General features: G+C 32.4%; 1 protein-coding gene across 1 annotated transcript; it reads left to right on the plus strand.

The window, feature by feature from the left end:
• The first annotated feature begins 9,144 nt into the window (after nucleotides 1-9,144).
• Nucleotides 9,145-10,521, plus strand: LOC142339727 (uncharacterized). Its single transcript, XM_075389957.1, has one exon. It carries the CDS (start codon nucleotides 9,277-9,279, stop codon nucleotides 10,426-10,428), a length of 1,152 nt encoding a protein of 383 aa, XP_075246072.1. The 5' UTR covers nucleotides 9,145-9,276; the 3' UTR covers nucleotides 10,429-10,521.
• Nucleotides 10,522-15,142: the final 4,621 nt, after the last annotated feature.

Genomic DNA, 15,142 nt, shown 5'->3' on the forward strand with positions numbered 1-15,142 from the left:
TTCTCGGATCAACATCAACAAACAACTTAACACTAAGTAAGGCTCGTGGGTTATTCCTAGAAGATAATGATAATATTGATATGAAGGGTACCTATAAAATTACAAATGTACATCCTCCGATAGATTGAAAAGATGTTGTTAATAAAGAGTATTGTGACAATAACTTATTATCCTCTTCTAATAAAATAGACATTTTACGTAGAAACATAACTGAACTAAGAAAGGGTGACTTTGATAGAGTTACAACTAAAACATTACAACTAAGTGAAGCACAAGTTAATGAAGAACTAATTAATGAGTTTATTGAATTAACAAATGAAGTCAGAAATACTGTTATGTTTTGTAATAAAGGTGCTGCAGATACTATCTCTAAATATAATCGATTAAAACTAGAGATAGATAATAATTTTAATCAGAATATCACTAACATACAACTAGATGAAATGTTTACTACTGGGCTAAAAGAATTTAAAGAAGTTAATAAAAAGACTAATTCTTTTATAGATGAAGCCCTTTTAAAGAATAAAAGGACAATAGTACAATATATAATTGCTATACTTTTACGAAGTACGTTACTTGATAATAAAAACAAGAAAATCTAGAGAAGCATTATGGTTTTAAACAAGAAGATATAACGAAAGAAGTAGAAAGAATTTTTACTAATTAAAATAATGGAAACTATGACTAACCCAACAGCACCGAGTGAGAGATTACTATATCCAGATTTGTCATCAGTATCAGAAAGATTGATAAACGAAAAGATTCAAGCTAATAATAAATTTAACAACAATATTAACATTATAAAAGCTATTAAAAATTATTAAGAAACTGAAACTAATAACTATAATAAGAAGCTAAGCAGATATAAAAATTATATTAACGTAGCTGAGATAACAGAAATAGTATTATCATCAATAGCAACAACGGCAACAACAACATCAGTTGCATTAACAGGTATAGGATTAGCTTATTCTATACCAACAGCTTTTGCTACAGCAACTGTTTGTGGTTCATTATCAGAAGCAATTAATACTAAAATTAGAAATAAAATTATAAAGTATTCACAAATGTATATTTCAAGTAAACAGTTTAGTGATAAGTTTAATAGACTATATACTAAATCAATGATTGATAATAAAATAGATAATGATGAGTATAATGAATTAGTTAGGGTATATGAGGATTATAAGAAGAACAAGAAAAACAAGCTGAGTATTTTTTTAAACTAAAGTTAATAGTGTTTAGTAATAATAGTATAGTAATAATAATATTAGTGTTAATATTTATCGATAATCATAAACATAATATAAATACAATCATAATCATAATCGTAAATATAATATAATCATAAACATAAATATAAACATAATATAATCATAACCATAATCAAATAATTTATCTCATCTGAGTACCTAAGTATAAACCTATTCCTTTTTGTACTACCTTTATACCTTCACCAGTAGTTGCAAATTTAATTAAATCAGGTGTGGCTGATAAAGCAGCTCTAGGGTTTCTAGATGCAGCTGCACTTCCTATTTTACTTGCTATTTCTAATGCTCTTACTGGATTATTAGCTACTTTCTTTCCAAAGTTAACTGTAGCTTTACCAACACTTGTAAAGAAATCTTTCAATCCCTCTGCTTCTATTGTTGCATCACTAACAGTCATTGACTTATTTCTCTTACACTTACAATTACCCTTTAACATTTTAGTACCTTTTGAAGTAATAAAACCTCTTATGTTATTAGTACCACTATAATGTCTACCTGCAACACAATAAGAATCAATTTTGAACTTATTTAAGAGACTCATTTCTATATATAAAAAAAATGGAAGTTAAAAAGTATAATCCTTTTGTTATTAAGCCTAAGCCCAAGGTTAGGCCCAAGGCTAAAATTAAGCTTGAAGCTAAGGGTCTATCTCTAGAGATTAAAAGGAAATTTGAGATTATTTATGCTAAGGGTTTTGTTAAGACTAGTTGGAAATAATGACAAGGACTATAGTTGTAATTATAACTATGACTTAATTATAACTAAGACTATGTCTATGAGATTATATCAACTATCTTATTGCCATCACTATTCACACTAATAACCTTTCTAGTTAATACTAATGCATGACATATAACATCTGCAACTGCTGCACTAAATTTAATATTAAAATGTATTGGTTGTGGACCTATTTGATCACTTTGATATCTAGTATCAAATACATATATTCTATAACTACTTTTGAATGTTCTATGATTTATATATGGTTTTATATTATGTGGTAGCCCATTATAATCTTTATTAAAGCTAACAATCTCTTTAAAAGCCTCATTATAATTATTAGTACCATAATTAATGTTCATTCTATCCTCAGGATAAAACTCGCTACCAATAACATTCAGTAACATTCATTACATCAAATGTACTTGCATCATGAGTTTGTTCATTAACATTATTATTTTCAAAACCAACTATTATATATTGTGGTCTTTCCATACCACTTTCCATACCTAGATCAAACAAGAAGTTAGTAGCATTGGGCACATTCTTATAAAATGTCTTTCTTTCATAATAACTAAAGTCTACATTATTCTTTTTACTTAAACCCTTTTGCACAATAATTATATTGTCATTACTAGGATCAATACTGGGCACACACCATGATATATCTCTAATTTCTATATTACCATCATTAGCAACAGCACCAGGATTAGCATTAACTCTATATAGAGCTCTATCATCATTATTTCTTTTTAATATTAGTTCAAATCCTAAACCATATATGATCTTTTATAAATCATTTACAAAACCAAATAGATCACTCATCTTATTCATCATATACATATGACCTCTTTGTGCAGCAATATGGTCACCTTTAAGTTGACTATCTCTATTACCTTGATTTCTAACAAAACCACTCTCATATTCATCACCAATACTAGTTAATAATTTATACGTCAATAGATTAGGATGACAATGATCTATATATTCAATAGTCCTACCACCACTAGTTTCAAGTTTAACTGAACTAAACAATGCCATCATACCATAATTAACTAATCTGATATTAGCATCATTAGCAAATACACCACCAGCATCATCTGATACAACAAACTCTATCTCTAGATGTAAATCACGCAAATTTAAGTGATTCTCTTCTCTATTGAGTATGATATTAATATTGGTATTAACCGTATTCATTGTTGCCAGATTATTTGGTTTATATTTTATAATCTTACTTTTATGTATATCATTATTATAACCATAAGTTGTATCCAAATTAAAATCCATTTTTATAAGATAAAAAATGACTGATCCACGAAGCGGCTTCTCCGATAGTTTAATCTTAAGAGAAGTGCAAAATATACATGAAGCTTTAACTAAAACTAAAGAAGAGCATACACTTAACTTTAGAATGATAAAGCCAACAGAAAAGTTTAACTTTAGTGAACCTATACTTAACTCATCAAAATTAGGTTTAATTAGATTATTTGTTTATAATTCGGTGTTTAATGTGAATAGAAGGAACAATCAATTCGTATATGATATCAAGGGTGAAACATGGTCAGATACCCGTATTTTAGCTATTATACCAGGAGCATATGAATTATTCGAAATAGCAGAATTAATGAAAGAAGAAACTAATGGTAATGTTATAATAGAATCTGATAAGAATACAATGAAAAGTTTAATGGAAGTAAAACAAGGTGCAATTAACTTTGACATAAAAAATTCAATAGCCCCATTACTAGGATTTAGAAAAATAGTCTATAAAAAAGGTAAATATACATCGCAGAAAATTGTTGATATTATGGGTTTTAGTACTATTAACATTCATTGTAATGTGATATCTGGTGTAAAAGATAATGGGAATAACACAGACATACTATATACTTTTACTCTAACAGAACCACCAGGCTATCTAATAAATATTATACCAACTAATATCTTATATCAAAATGTAACTAAAGATAGAATAGAATATATTGAATTTCATTTTAAAGATGAGCATGGAAGACCTATAGACTTTAATGGTGATGTATTAAGTTTTACTTTGCATTTGATTTAGAATATATTTCTCTGCGAAGCAGGTTCCCTGATAGATATAGACTTAGTCATGGTCAGAAGCAGTTCCTGATAACCATAGACTTAGACTTACAATTACACTTTACTTAGACTTATCTGCCAAGCAGTTTCCCTGATACTCATACTTTTACTTATGGGTCTTCGACCATGCTTCACGATACTTAATTATAAAACTCTCCGATCCCAATTAATTCTTAGTTTACCATTAATATTTTTATTTTTAGTTATATCAATTACAATATAATTATAAGGCTCTTTCCATACCTTATTACATATATTAGCAAAATCATTATAACTAAGTTCAACATTTTTAAAAAATAAATAGATTACAGTTCTCTCTAACACTCTGCCTATCCAGAGAGAACAGGTTTTGATTAAGATATATCATATTGCAATTATTTTGTCTACCCCTACAAAAGTATTCATTAATAACTGGTTCTTTGGCTCTAACATCATCGAATATCATTAGTTTCTTAAAGTCTTTGGGTAGTTTATCAGGAGATAGTAAATCTTTTATATCTTTAATAAATTCTATATTTGTTTTTGGGTTTATTCTTATCAATCCATTGTATTGATCACCAGTAGGACCAATGATGTATAGCTTTTCAAAATATATACTAGCTAGAATTAGTTTTTTCAATAAGAATGTCTTACCACATTCACTAGGACCAGATATTATACATCTAAAGTTATCTGGGAATGTGGCTTCAGTAATTATATCATCATCATTTAGCCATGATTGTAGATCTTCATTTATGTTTATAGAAATATTGTTACTAAGACATTCTTTGTTGTTAGGTTTACCCTTTTGATAGGACTTCGTCCATCCGTGAAGCGGTTCCACCGATGCTTCGCCATGTTTTTCATCAAATTGATATATAACAATATCATTAACCTTATCATTATCATTAACATTATCATTAACATCATCATTATCATTATCATTAATTTTATTAGCAAAGCTACTTCGTAGATCATTATCATTAACATTATAATTAACATTATCTTTATCCTTAACATTATCATTAACATTATTAGCAAAGCTACTTCGTAGATCATTATCAATATCATTATCATTATCATTAACATTATCATTATCATTATCATTAGTCAGTGTGTAAAGATGACAGAGACTGGATAGTTCCTGAGTCTAATAAATTTTATACTGGGTTTAATAAATGTGATATAAATATGATCACAAAAAATAATATGCATAAATTTCAAAATTGTGTAATAGTACTTGATGATATGGGTGATAGGTTAAAAAAGGATATGGCTTATTATTTTACTGAGGGAAGACATTATAATATTCAAATGATTGTAATGTGTCATAAACCAGCTCAAAAAAATAAAACAGCAAGAATGAGTTGTGATACCATTTATTTAAGAACTTATAATGGACCTGATCTATTTAAAAACTTTATTGAGATATATAAATGTGAACATGACTTTAGTAAAATAATTAGTGAGTTAAATAGTAACCATTATAATCGTACAGATGGAATGTCAGATGATCTTCGTTATGGTATAATTAAATATAATAAGAAGGAAAATACTTTTATTATTATTAATAGTAATAGAACAATGATATATGATTCAAGAGTTGGTTTCCTTGATTTAAAAGCTCTTAGTTTAAAAGATGAATTAGAAAGAGAAGATATAAATAAACTTATAGCATATATGAAACCACTCATGATAACTGCAACAGATAGAAATGTTATTAATCACGATAACTATTTATTTTATTTTTATAAACTTCTTAAATTAAATAATATTAAAATTCAGAATGATGTTCTAACTAAAGAAATGATTATGGGAAAGGGTATAAAAAGCTTATCAACTATTGGTGGAATTATAAGCTCAGGTTTAATTATATTTAGTTATATTTATCCTGATATAATATCAAGAAATGCTGGGAGTGCAGCAATGGGAGCAAGCACAATGTTGAGTAGAGTAAATACATTGGTTAATGTTGGATATGGAGAAGAGTTGGATAATGATCTGCGAAGCAGTTTCATTGATCCACAAAATACAATACAAGAGGAATATATAAATCAGTGTAACTGTGACTTCGTCAATGAAGAGATGGGAATTTTGAATAGAAAGGGAGGAAAGTTTTTAACCAGACAATATGGAAATATGGAAAATTTAGAGAAGAGATTATAAATTTTGTTAGAGATGAAAACGAATTAGACCTTGATTTGATTTTAGATAAGAGATGTAAAACTAATACACTCAATACGTTAGGAAATAAATATTTAGCAGAGTGTATCACATCTAAAGATAATACTAAAGATTTAATTGAAATCATGGCTAAATATTACCACGTGAAATGATTAGGTAAATATTAAAGTTTACCCTATTAGAAATGCTTTTACAATTTTTAGAGTGTAACTATAAATGTGGAAACATTGCTGTTTTAAAATATCATTATGAATCATGTCATAAAGATAAAACTGATAAATGTGTGTGTGGTAATATAATATTAAGTGGTATTTGTGCTAATGATTTTTCTCCATGGGGTTGTTCTTTAAAAAATGAATCTAGTTCTAGCTCTAGCTCTGGTTCTAGTTCTGGTTCTAGTTCTATCTATGACTCTAACTCAGACCCTAACCCTAACCTTAAACCTAACATTAACCCTAACCCCTAACCTTAACCCTAACTTTAACCCAGAAGTCTTAATTAGAAGTTGTAATAAATGTAATTATGTAAAGCCGCTAACTGATTTTGATGAGAGTAAGTATACATGTAGAAGTTGTACTTCAGCTAAAGTTAATTGTCCATATTGTACTTCTGTTGTGAGATATGATGGGATACGGGCTCATGTAAAGAAACAACATCCAGATGTAGAATTAACTAGAGGATTTAGTAGAAGCTTATTAGATAAAAGACAAAGTCCTAGAGCTTTAAGTCCTTTAGTTATTGTCCAAACAGAGGAAAGTTGTTCATGTAAATACTATAATTTTGTATCATTTCTTATTAATAATGGAATAAATATAGAAAAAGTAAAAGAAAATATAAATTTATTGAAGAGTATAGATAATTTGAAATAAAAAATATGAAAAAATATCAAAAAAGAGGGAATCACTCTTTAAGATTGAAAAAGAGCGATCTTTCTACTGGGGGATCACTCCGAATAAGAGTGAATCGCTCTTAAAGAGTGAAATGTAAATTTTGCTTTGATTTTTTGTTTTATTTTTGATTTTAATTGATTTTTTTATTGAATTTAGATCTAATATATAGTAGTGGATAAAACAAGGGATTCAACAAACAGTAAAATTTGGCCCGATTCGACATGCGCGATTAGCGTTAGGAGAAAGGGACAAATTTTACTGGTGGTTGAATCCCTTGTTTTATCCACTACTCTTTCGGTAGCATGTAATAGTTAGTTTTCAGTTCTTCAAGAAAAGGTGGATATTTTCCGTTTGTGACACCCCCCCCCCCAGTTATGGAGCACGTGTCATTAGAGAGAGAGAGTTTATTCCTCTGAGTATAAATGAACATCAAAATTATAATTTTACATAACATCAGAAAGCTTCAAGTTATCATTGGGCTACACAGAAAATTGCAAAACACTCAGAGAGGGCAATTAACGGACGCAACAGGATCACTGGACATTGCTCTGTCAAGAGATGTAAAAATTTAAAAAAAATTAAAAATAAAACCAAAAAAATTGCAGAGAACCACAAGTTAAAGGCCAAAATTCTCGACAAAGTTAAAGGAAATCATAGTAAATCATTAGTAAATCATAGTAAAACATAGTAAATCATTATGTACAAATATGGCACGTGCTTCGGGGGAGGGGATGCAAATAATATGCAAACACTAAGCTGGGGGCACAAACGGAAAACGTCTATTCTTATCTGATTTTTTCAAAAGTGGAAACAGACATTGCTGTCGTATATTGCGTTGAGCTCTGCAGTAAGTGATATTTTGATAACTTTCGTTGATTGCACTCAGAATATTAATTTCTACAGCAATGCTTCTTGAATGGAGAATTTCGGGTATTTTAGTCTCCAAGGCATTTTAATCACCTTCAGGAATACTCTTAGCGCCCGGTTTCATTTGGCGCCTCAAACCTTTTACACGTTTTAAATTATGTTCTTATGTACGTATATGAATTTATTTTGGTTCTGTCAACGATCCAAAACAAATTGACAGAACCAAAACAAATTCATATAAGTACATAAGAACACAATTTAAAAGCTGGTAAAAAGTTTGAAGCGCCAAATGAAACCGGTCGCTAAGAGTATTCCTGAAGGTGATTAGAATGCCTTGGAGACTAAAATACCCGAAATTCGCCTTGATTGTTCTGCTGCTTGAAGCTCTTCATCTTTTACAACAGCGTTTACAACAGCTATATTGGGTGTAGATAACAGTGTGTTGAGCTCATGTAACAGCTCAACGGCTGTGAACCATATGCACTGTTCCTTCATTTTTCTACGGTCAAAATTCAATCAATACATGTTTTAAACACTGTTTGCTTTATTGGCAATTAGTTTGAACCCTGTTAATCTGGAAATATTTTAGCAGTTTATGCCAATTTCGGATGCCACGGAAAGATTTTCTTCAGTTTTTTTTTCGTTTCGTTCGCGTGGATGTTTTGGAAGGCTAGCTTCAGACCTGTCTCAATCCTGGACCAAATAATGATATCAATAATTTTCCTATTTTTCTTTACTTTTGGAAGCAATACTCTTGCTCTATTCTTCCGTCATTGCTCTAAATTTGGATTAGTTTCAACTGTCAAATTTTTGAAAAATGATCGATGAGAAATTATCTACTTTATTTCAATTACAAGCGCAACGCGCATGGTACTTGCAAATGATAATTTAAACCCCACAGATTAACTTTGCAAAAACAACCTTAACTGTGCAAATATGTTGTCAGTTTTTGCGCCATTATAATATCGTACACGAAGTTTTGAGTACCATCTGAAACTGAGATGAACCGCAATAGTGGGTTATCATCTATTCTGTGGCAAAATTAATAAGCTCTTTGGATGTTTTAGTCGCAGCAGAGTGATTTCTCAAAATGAAAATTTTGATTTCCTTCAATAAGTCAAATGATTGGAACAAAACTAGGCTTAAATTTGGACGATAAAATTTTGCCAATCCATTTTTGTACCATTGTAATAACTAGTATCACTTTATTTCTATCTGAATTGAAAAATCCCTCCAATTGTTTATCATGGTTCAACAAGATGAACAATTCTAGATTTCAAATGACAAAATATCAACATATTTCAACCTGGGCGACGAGTCCTAACATTGCCATCATCAAATATTGGGGCAAATCAGACGAAAAAGATATTCTTCCGCTAAACACTTCACTCAGTATAACACTAAACTGCGACGATCTGAGAACCCGATCATCGCTTTATGAAGTTCTGACTTCAGACCCAAGTGAGAAAATAGACACGCCTAGTCTTGAACTCTATTTGAACGGACAGAAAGCTGAAATAGGAAAACGGCTTAAAAGGATTGAAGAGATGTTGAGAAATGACTGTGCTAATCTGGAACGAAAGTCAAAGTCATTGGTTATTGTGTCAGAAAACGATTTCCCGACTGCCTCTGGTATGGCAAGCTCAGCTTCGGGTTTCGCTGCTATCGCCCAACTTTTATGCAGTTATTTTGAGGTGAAATCTGATTGGTCAATATATGCCCGGTTGGGTTCTGGCTCTGCTTGCCGCAGTATGCTTGGTGGTTTCGTAGTGTGGGAAAAGGGAACGGGTTCCGATGATAGTCGTGCTGTCCAGGTGTTCTCTGAAAACCATTGGCCAGAATTACGAGTTCTTATACTGATTTTCTCATCTGATCGGAAAACTAACCCGTCAACTACCGGCATGCAAAGGTCTGTAGAAACTAGTGAATTGTTGAAAGAGAGGCTTGAAATTGTTCCTAAAAGACTTTCCGAGCTTAAATTGGCAATTGAAGAGAAAGATTTTGAACAATTCGGAGTTATTTGTATGAAGGAAAGCAACCAGTTACACGCTATATGCTTAGATACCTATCCACCTATAAGATACTTGAATACTCAAAGTTTTGAGCTCATAGACACTATTCACGCGTTCAATGATCATTACGGAAACGTATTAGCGAGTTACAGTTTCGACGCGGGAGCGAACGCGTTTGTTTTCTTTGAGGAGCAGTCAAAGCCTAAATTATACAGCTGGCTACTTCATGTATTTCCACAGTGTAACCTGCAGCTGGATGACTGGAGTGAGCAAGATTGGAAAGCGAGAGAGTTGAACATTCCAGTGACTTCTTTGGATGAGGATGCAAGTGTTGAACACATTGAAAGTAGAGTTGGAGCCGGTCCGCAGGAGATGTTCACGCAGATTCCCTTCAAGTGATGATATCTATGGCTCTAGTTCTGTTCACCCCAATATCGTTTCAACCCGCAAACTTTTACAACCCAGCCCCCCCCCCCCCCCCAAAAAAAAACTCCGTTAATCGTACGACTCTTTTGAGTGTTACTACCCACACTCTAAGTGTTATTTTATGTTAGTTTTTACCAATTATGTAAGGAATTAAAATTGGTGTGAAATGATAGAGGGGTGAGAAAGCAGGACAGCAATATTTATATAGTAATTGATGCTTTCGGCTGTCTAGTTAGTCTTTTTTCGATTTTAAAAGCATGCGATCAAGTATGCCAGTCATTAGAAATGTCATGAAAGTCATTAAATGACAAAGTTGCGCGATTTGGTTCAAAAAATGGTTTTGCATTGGAAGGAATTTCTCTGTAATGTATTTATCCAAGAACTCAACGGAAGGTGTGATCTACAAAGCAGCCGAAGCATTCTGTGTTATTGCTTTTATCCATTGATTTGATCTTTGTTTTCTGTTTCCTTGTTCACAAATATCATTCTTGTCACTTGCAATTGAATTGTATGTTCTATATCAACAATACTGATGTGTTAATACAAAATTATCACTTATCAAAGAATTAATTTTTTCCTCTGATTCAGGTCTTTATTTGAGCTCGTATCAGGAAATGAACATTGAGCTTCGCATTGCTGCACCAATCAAAACACCTAGAATTGGAAATGTGCGTTCTAACCCGTCAAATGATAAAGAAAATTAATAAACTTGAAGACTTTGAATTATATCTTTAGCCAAGTACTTAAACGTAACCGCATTCGTGCTTCAGCAGGAAGGCGAACCAATAATTGTATACTAAGTTTAATGTCCACTCGCCTGTCGAATAGTTTTAGCAGCCATTTTTCGAAAAGAATAGTAGAGCTATGAAACAATTGACGATCTCAATTTTCTGCCGATATTTCGCTTAAATTGCATCGTTTTGTTCTCTGATTTTGCAAAGGCAATAGATTGTCTGTTGATTTTAGGTAAAAATTATTTCAATTTTATTACTAAGGTTAATTTGTCCTTCGTTAGAACATGTGAAAATCGAACCATAACTTAATTGGTACAACGTTTTTATTAGCTGATTTGAAAAGCGTGGTTCTTGATAAATTATGACAAAAAATTTTCCCTATTTGATTTCTGATGATTGTCTGAAACCTTTGATTGAGGACAAAAGACATCAGGTATAACAATTTCACGTCGTTAGAGAAAGATAGCTATTAAAAGTCTTTTTTCATCTAACTGGAGTTATTCATTAGTTAATTATTGAGCATGCTGATGTTAAGACTGTACACTTAATTTGACAGTTTAAAGTGTGTGTTGTGTGTAAAAGAACAGCTGTTCACGATTCGAAAACTCAATGGTACGTACCAATTTTATCTCCGGAAAAGTATTGGTCGGCCAGAATCGGCTGAACAAAATGGAAATCATTTCTGAGAATGTTTGTTAAGGAATTTGATGAATTACTATCAAAAATTACTATCGGACATAAATTACAAAAATTACTAGATGAATTACTATCAATGTGACAAGGTTACATCAGAAAATAAGTAATTTAGAGAAAGTTTGTAATGCGCTCGACGGTGGCTTCAAAGATTAATCGGTTGATGATAAGCATGGGAAAATGTGTCTTGCTTTTAAAGATGCCAGTCAGTTTCAGCCGAAAATTTGAAAAAAGCAACAAAAACTGGATTACTGACGAAATTTTGCAGTTGATTGAAGAAAAACAAAATTGCGAAAAGAAGAAGGAAGAGTACAAGTACCATTGCCTCAATGATTGAATAAAGACAAAGTGTAACCAGGCGTAAGAAACTTTTGAACGAGAAATGTAGCAAAATGGAATTCCTTTTGCGAGATAACGCTACGCGAGGCACATCAGATGATCGTGGGAGTGACAGGCAAATAAAAGAATGCACGGTCAAAATACAGTAGTATTAAAAACAAAGCTGGACAAATCGCCATGTAAACTAATGACGTCTTGGATCGATGGAAGGAGTTTAGAAGAGGTTTATGACAACACTCGACGTCTGGAGCATCCAGTTTATGCTGATGGCGAAATATGGGATCACGATATTTTTGAAAAAGGAATTTCAAAGGCAATAAAGAGAAGCGAACAGGAAAGCTGCAGGACGAGATGAAGTATTCTCAGATGTTAAAGGCCCTGGGAGACGACCGAGTAACCATTTTCATGATTTTTTTTACCACTTTTACATTGTCGGAGCCCTGCCTGCTGAAGTGATCAAATCGGTTTTCCTTCTTGTCCTTTTTGTGCGAAAAAAAAACAGTAACCAAAGCCTAATGTTTCACTTGATAAAATTTTTGCTGAAAACCCAATTGGATTTAAACCAAACTCGAAGCACAGCTTGAAGACACTGAATACGGCTTCCGAACAGATCGTGGGACAACAAGTGCGTAATCTGTTGTGAAGCTGTCAACGCGCAATTGAAATACAGATTGATGTCTAATTTTGCTTTGTTGACTACACAAAAGGATTTGACTGAACTGTTCACAGCGAGCTAATCCATTTGCTTGAGGATATTGGCGTCGATATTAAAGATTAACGATTGGTTCAGAGTTTTTCTATAATCAGACTGCTCAGATCATTGATATAAATTAAAACAACTACCAATAAAGAGAGGAGTAAAGCATCGGGCTGTGTACTGTCACCGAATTTGTTCATTCTTTATGCTGAAGTTGTAATGAAGACCTTGGGTGACGCAAATAGAGTTTCGGTTGGTTAAGCCGTAGATGAATTCACGGAAATGAAGAATATTTCGTTTAAATGACGACACTGAGTCCTGAAATGTTACGTATACCCAGTGTTAACGTTATGCTCAGAAACCTGGATGATTCATGCAATGTTGAAGAGCGAATACACGCCCTCAAAATGTGGTGTGATCATCGCATGTAGCCTTTTTACTGGAAAACAATGAATCGAAGTCCTTTCCCAAATAGGGATAAAACGATGAAACTTGACCTATTATTGAGCTTAAGAACATTAGAATTGAAGTTTCTAGGACACGTAATTCGTAATGGGAATTTTGTGATTCTCTGTTTCTCTCAGGGATTGTCATTGGAAAGAGCTCAAGCGGACGTCAGAGAAAGGCGTTTCTACAACAGTTTCGTGCTTTTCCCATCGACATTCGTAGAAAAACCGGAATGCTTGGAATTTCCCAAAGCGGCAATTTCTGCAACCGGCAAGATGCTCAAAGGCCTTCTGGAACAGGCAAGATGCTTAAAGAAAAAGATGAAGTGCTTCACAGAAGTTTGCTGAGAGTAAAGGAATGATCTCTGCGTGGTTCGAAAATTGAGAGTTTTTTAATTTTTTTAAATAAAATTAACATCAAGATGAGAGTGATTTTAGTAAACATAATAATGTGACGTTGTTTTGCTGTCTTGAAATTTGCCTGTGTGTTTTGTTTTTGATAGTCACTCTTCTCATGTACCTTTGTTCCTTCCTGGTAGCTCAAATTCGTAACGGCTTATTTTTGCGGTGGTTATTCGTGCCTTCTTAATTAAACATCACAAACGTTGCAGACTTTTTGCTCGTAAAATTTCAATGCTCCGATTTTCTTAACAGATTTTCTTGTCCTGTGAGTGCCAAGTTGTCGTGGCTAATTTCTGGAAAAGTTAACTCGAGTACAGAACTTGAAGAGGTATTAAACTGCAGCTTAGACAAAAAGATTTTGCAAAAATTTAACAGCCAAAAGGATTTTTTTATATCTCCTGAGACGGATGTAATGAGGTACTGTAATGTTCTCATGATTAGAACTCAATTGGAAAATTTGCCGTTTCTTACTAATCCAAAGGAATAATACCCTAGGCAATGTGGATAAGATAGTTTCTCTTCAAGGGTGATAAAATATTCAGCTGTTGGCGGAATTGTTTTTTGGGGCCCAATAAACGAGCAAAGTCTGTTCATATAATCCTTTAATTTTTTTTCCAATTCGTGTACGATTTGGCAGATGACGAAAAAACTAATTTCGAAATTAATTTCAAAAATTTAATTTCAAATTATTTTCTAACATCAAGATGAGAGTGATTTTAGTAAACATAATAATGTGACGTTGTTTTGCTATATTGAAATGTGCCTGTGTGTTTTGTTTTTGATAGTCACTCTTCTCATGTCCCTGTGTTCCTTACTGGTAGCTCAAATTCGGAATGGCTTATTTTTGCGTTGGTTATTCGTGCCTTCTTAATTGGACATCACAAACGTTGAAGACTTTTTGCTCGTAAAATTTCAATGCTCCGATTTTCTTATCAGTTTTTCTTGTCCTGTGAGTGCCAAGTTGTCGTGTCTATTTTCTGGAAATGTTAACTCGAGTACAGATTTTTTGGATCCTGAAGAGGTATTAAACTGCAGCTTAGACAAAGACTTTGCAAAAATTCCACAGTCAAAAGGAATTTTTACAAATAATCTCCTGAGACGGATGTAATGAGGTACTGTACTTTTCTCATGAATAGAACTCAATTGGAAAATTTGCCGTTTCTTACTAATCCAAAGCCAAAGGAATAATACACTAGGCCATGTGGATAAGATAGTTTCTCTTCAATAGTGATAAAATATTCAGCTGTTGGCGAAATTGTTTTTTGGGGCGCAAAGTTTGGGCCCCAATAAACGAGCAAAGTTTGTTCATATAATCCTTTCAATTTTTTTTGCAATTCGTCTACGATTTGGCAGATGACGAAAAAATTAAGTTCAAA

Source organism: Convolutriloba macropyga, chromosome 5 (assembly GCF_964194025.1).
Source record: "Convolutriloba macropyga chromosome 5, txConMacr16.3, whole genome shotgun sequence".
NCBI classification, from domain to species: Eukaryota; Metazoa; Xenacoelomorpha; order Acoela; family Convolutidae; genus Convolutriloba; species Convolutriloba macropyga.

Excerpts from the sequence above, each read along its gene's own strand:
- LOC142339727 (XM_075389957.1), top strand. The coding sequence starts at position 9,277 with ATGAACAATTCTAGATTTCAAATGACAAAATATCAACATATTTCAACC.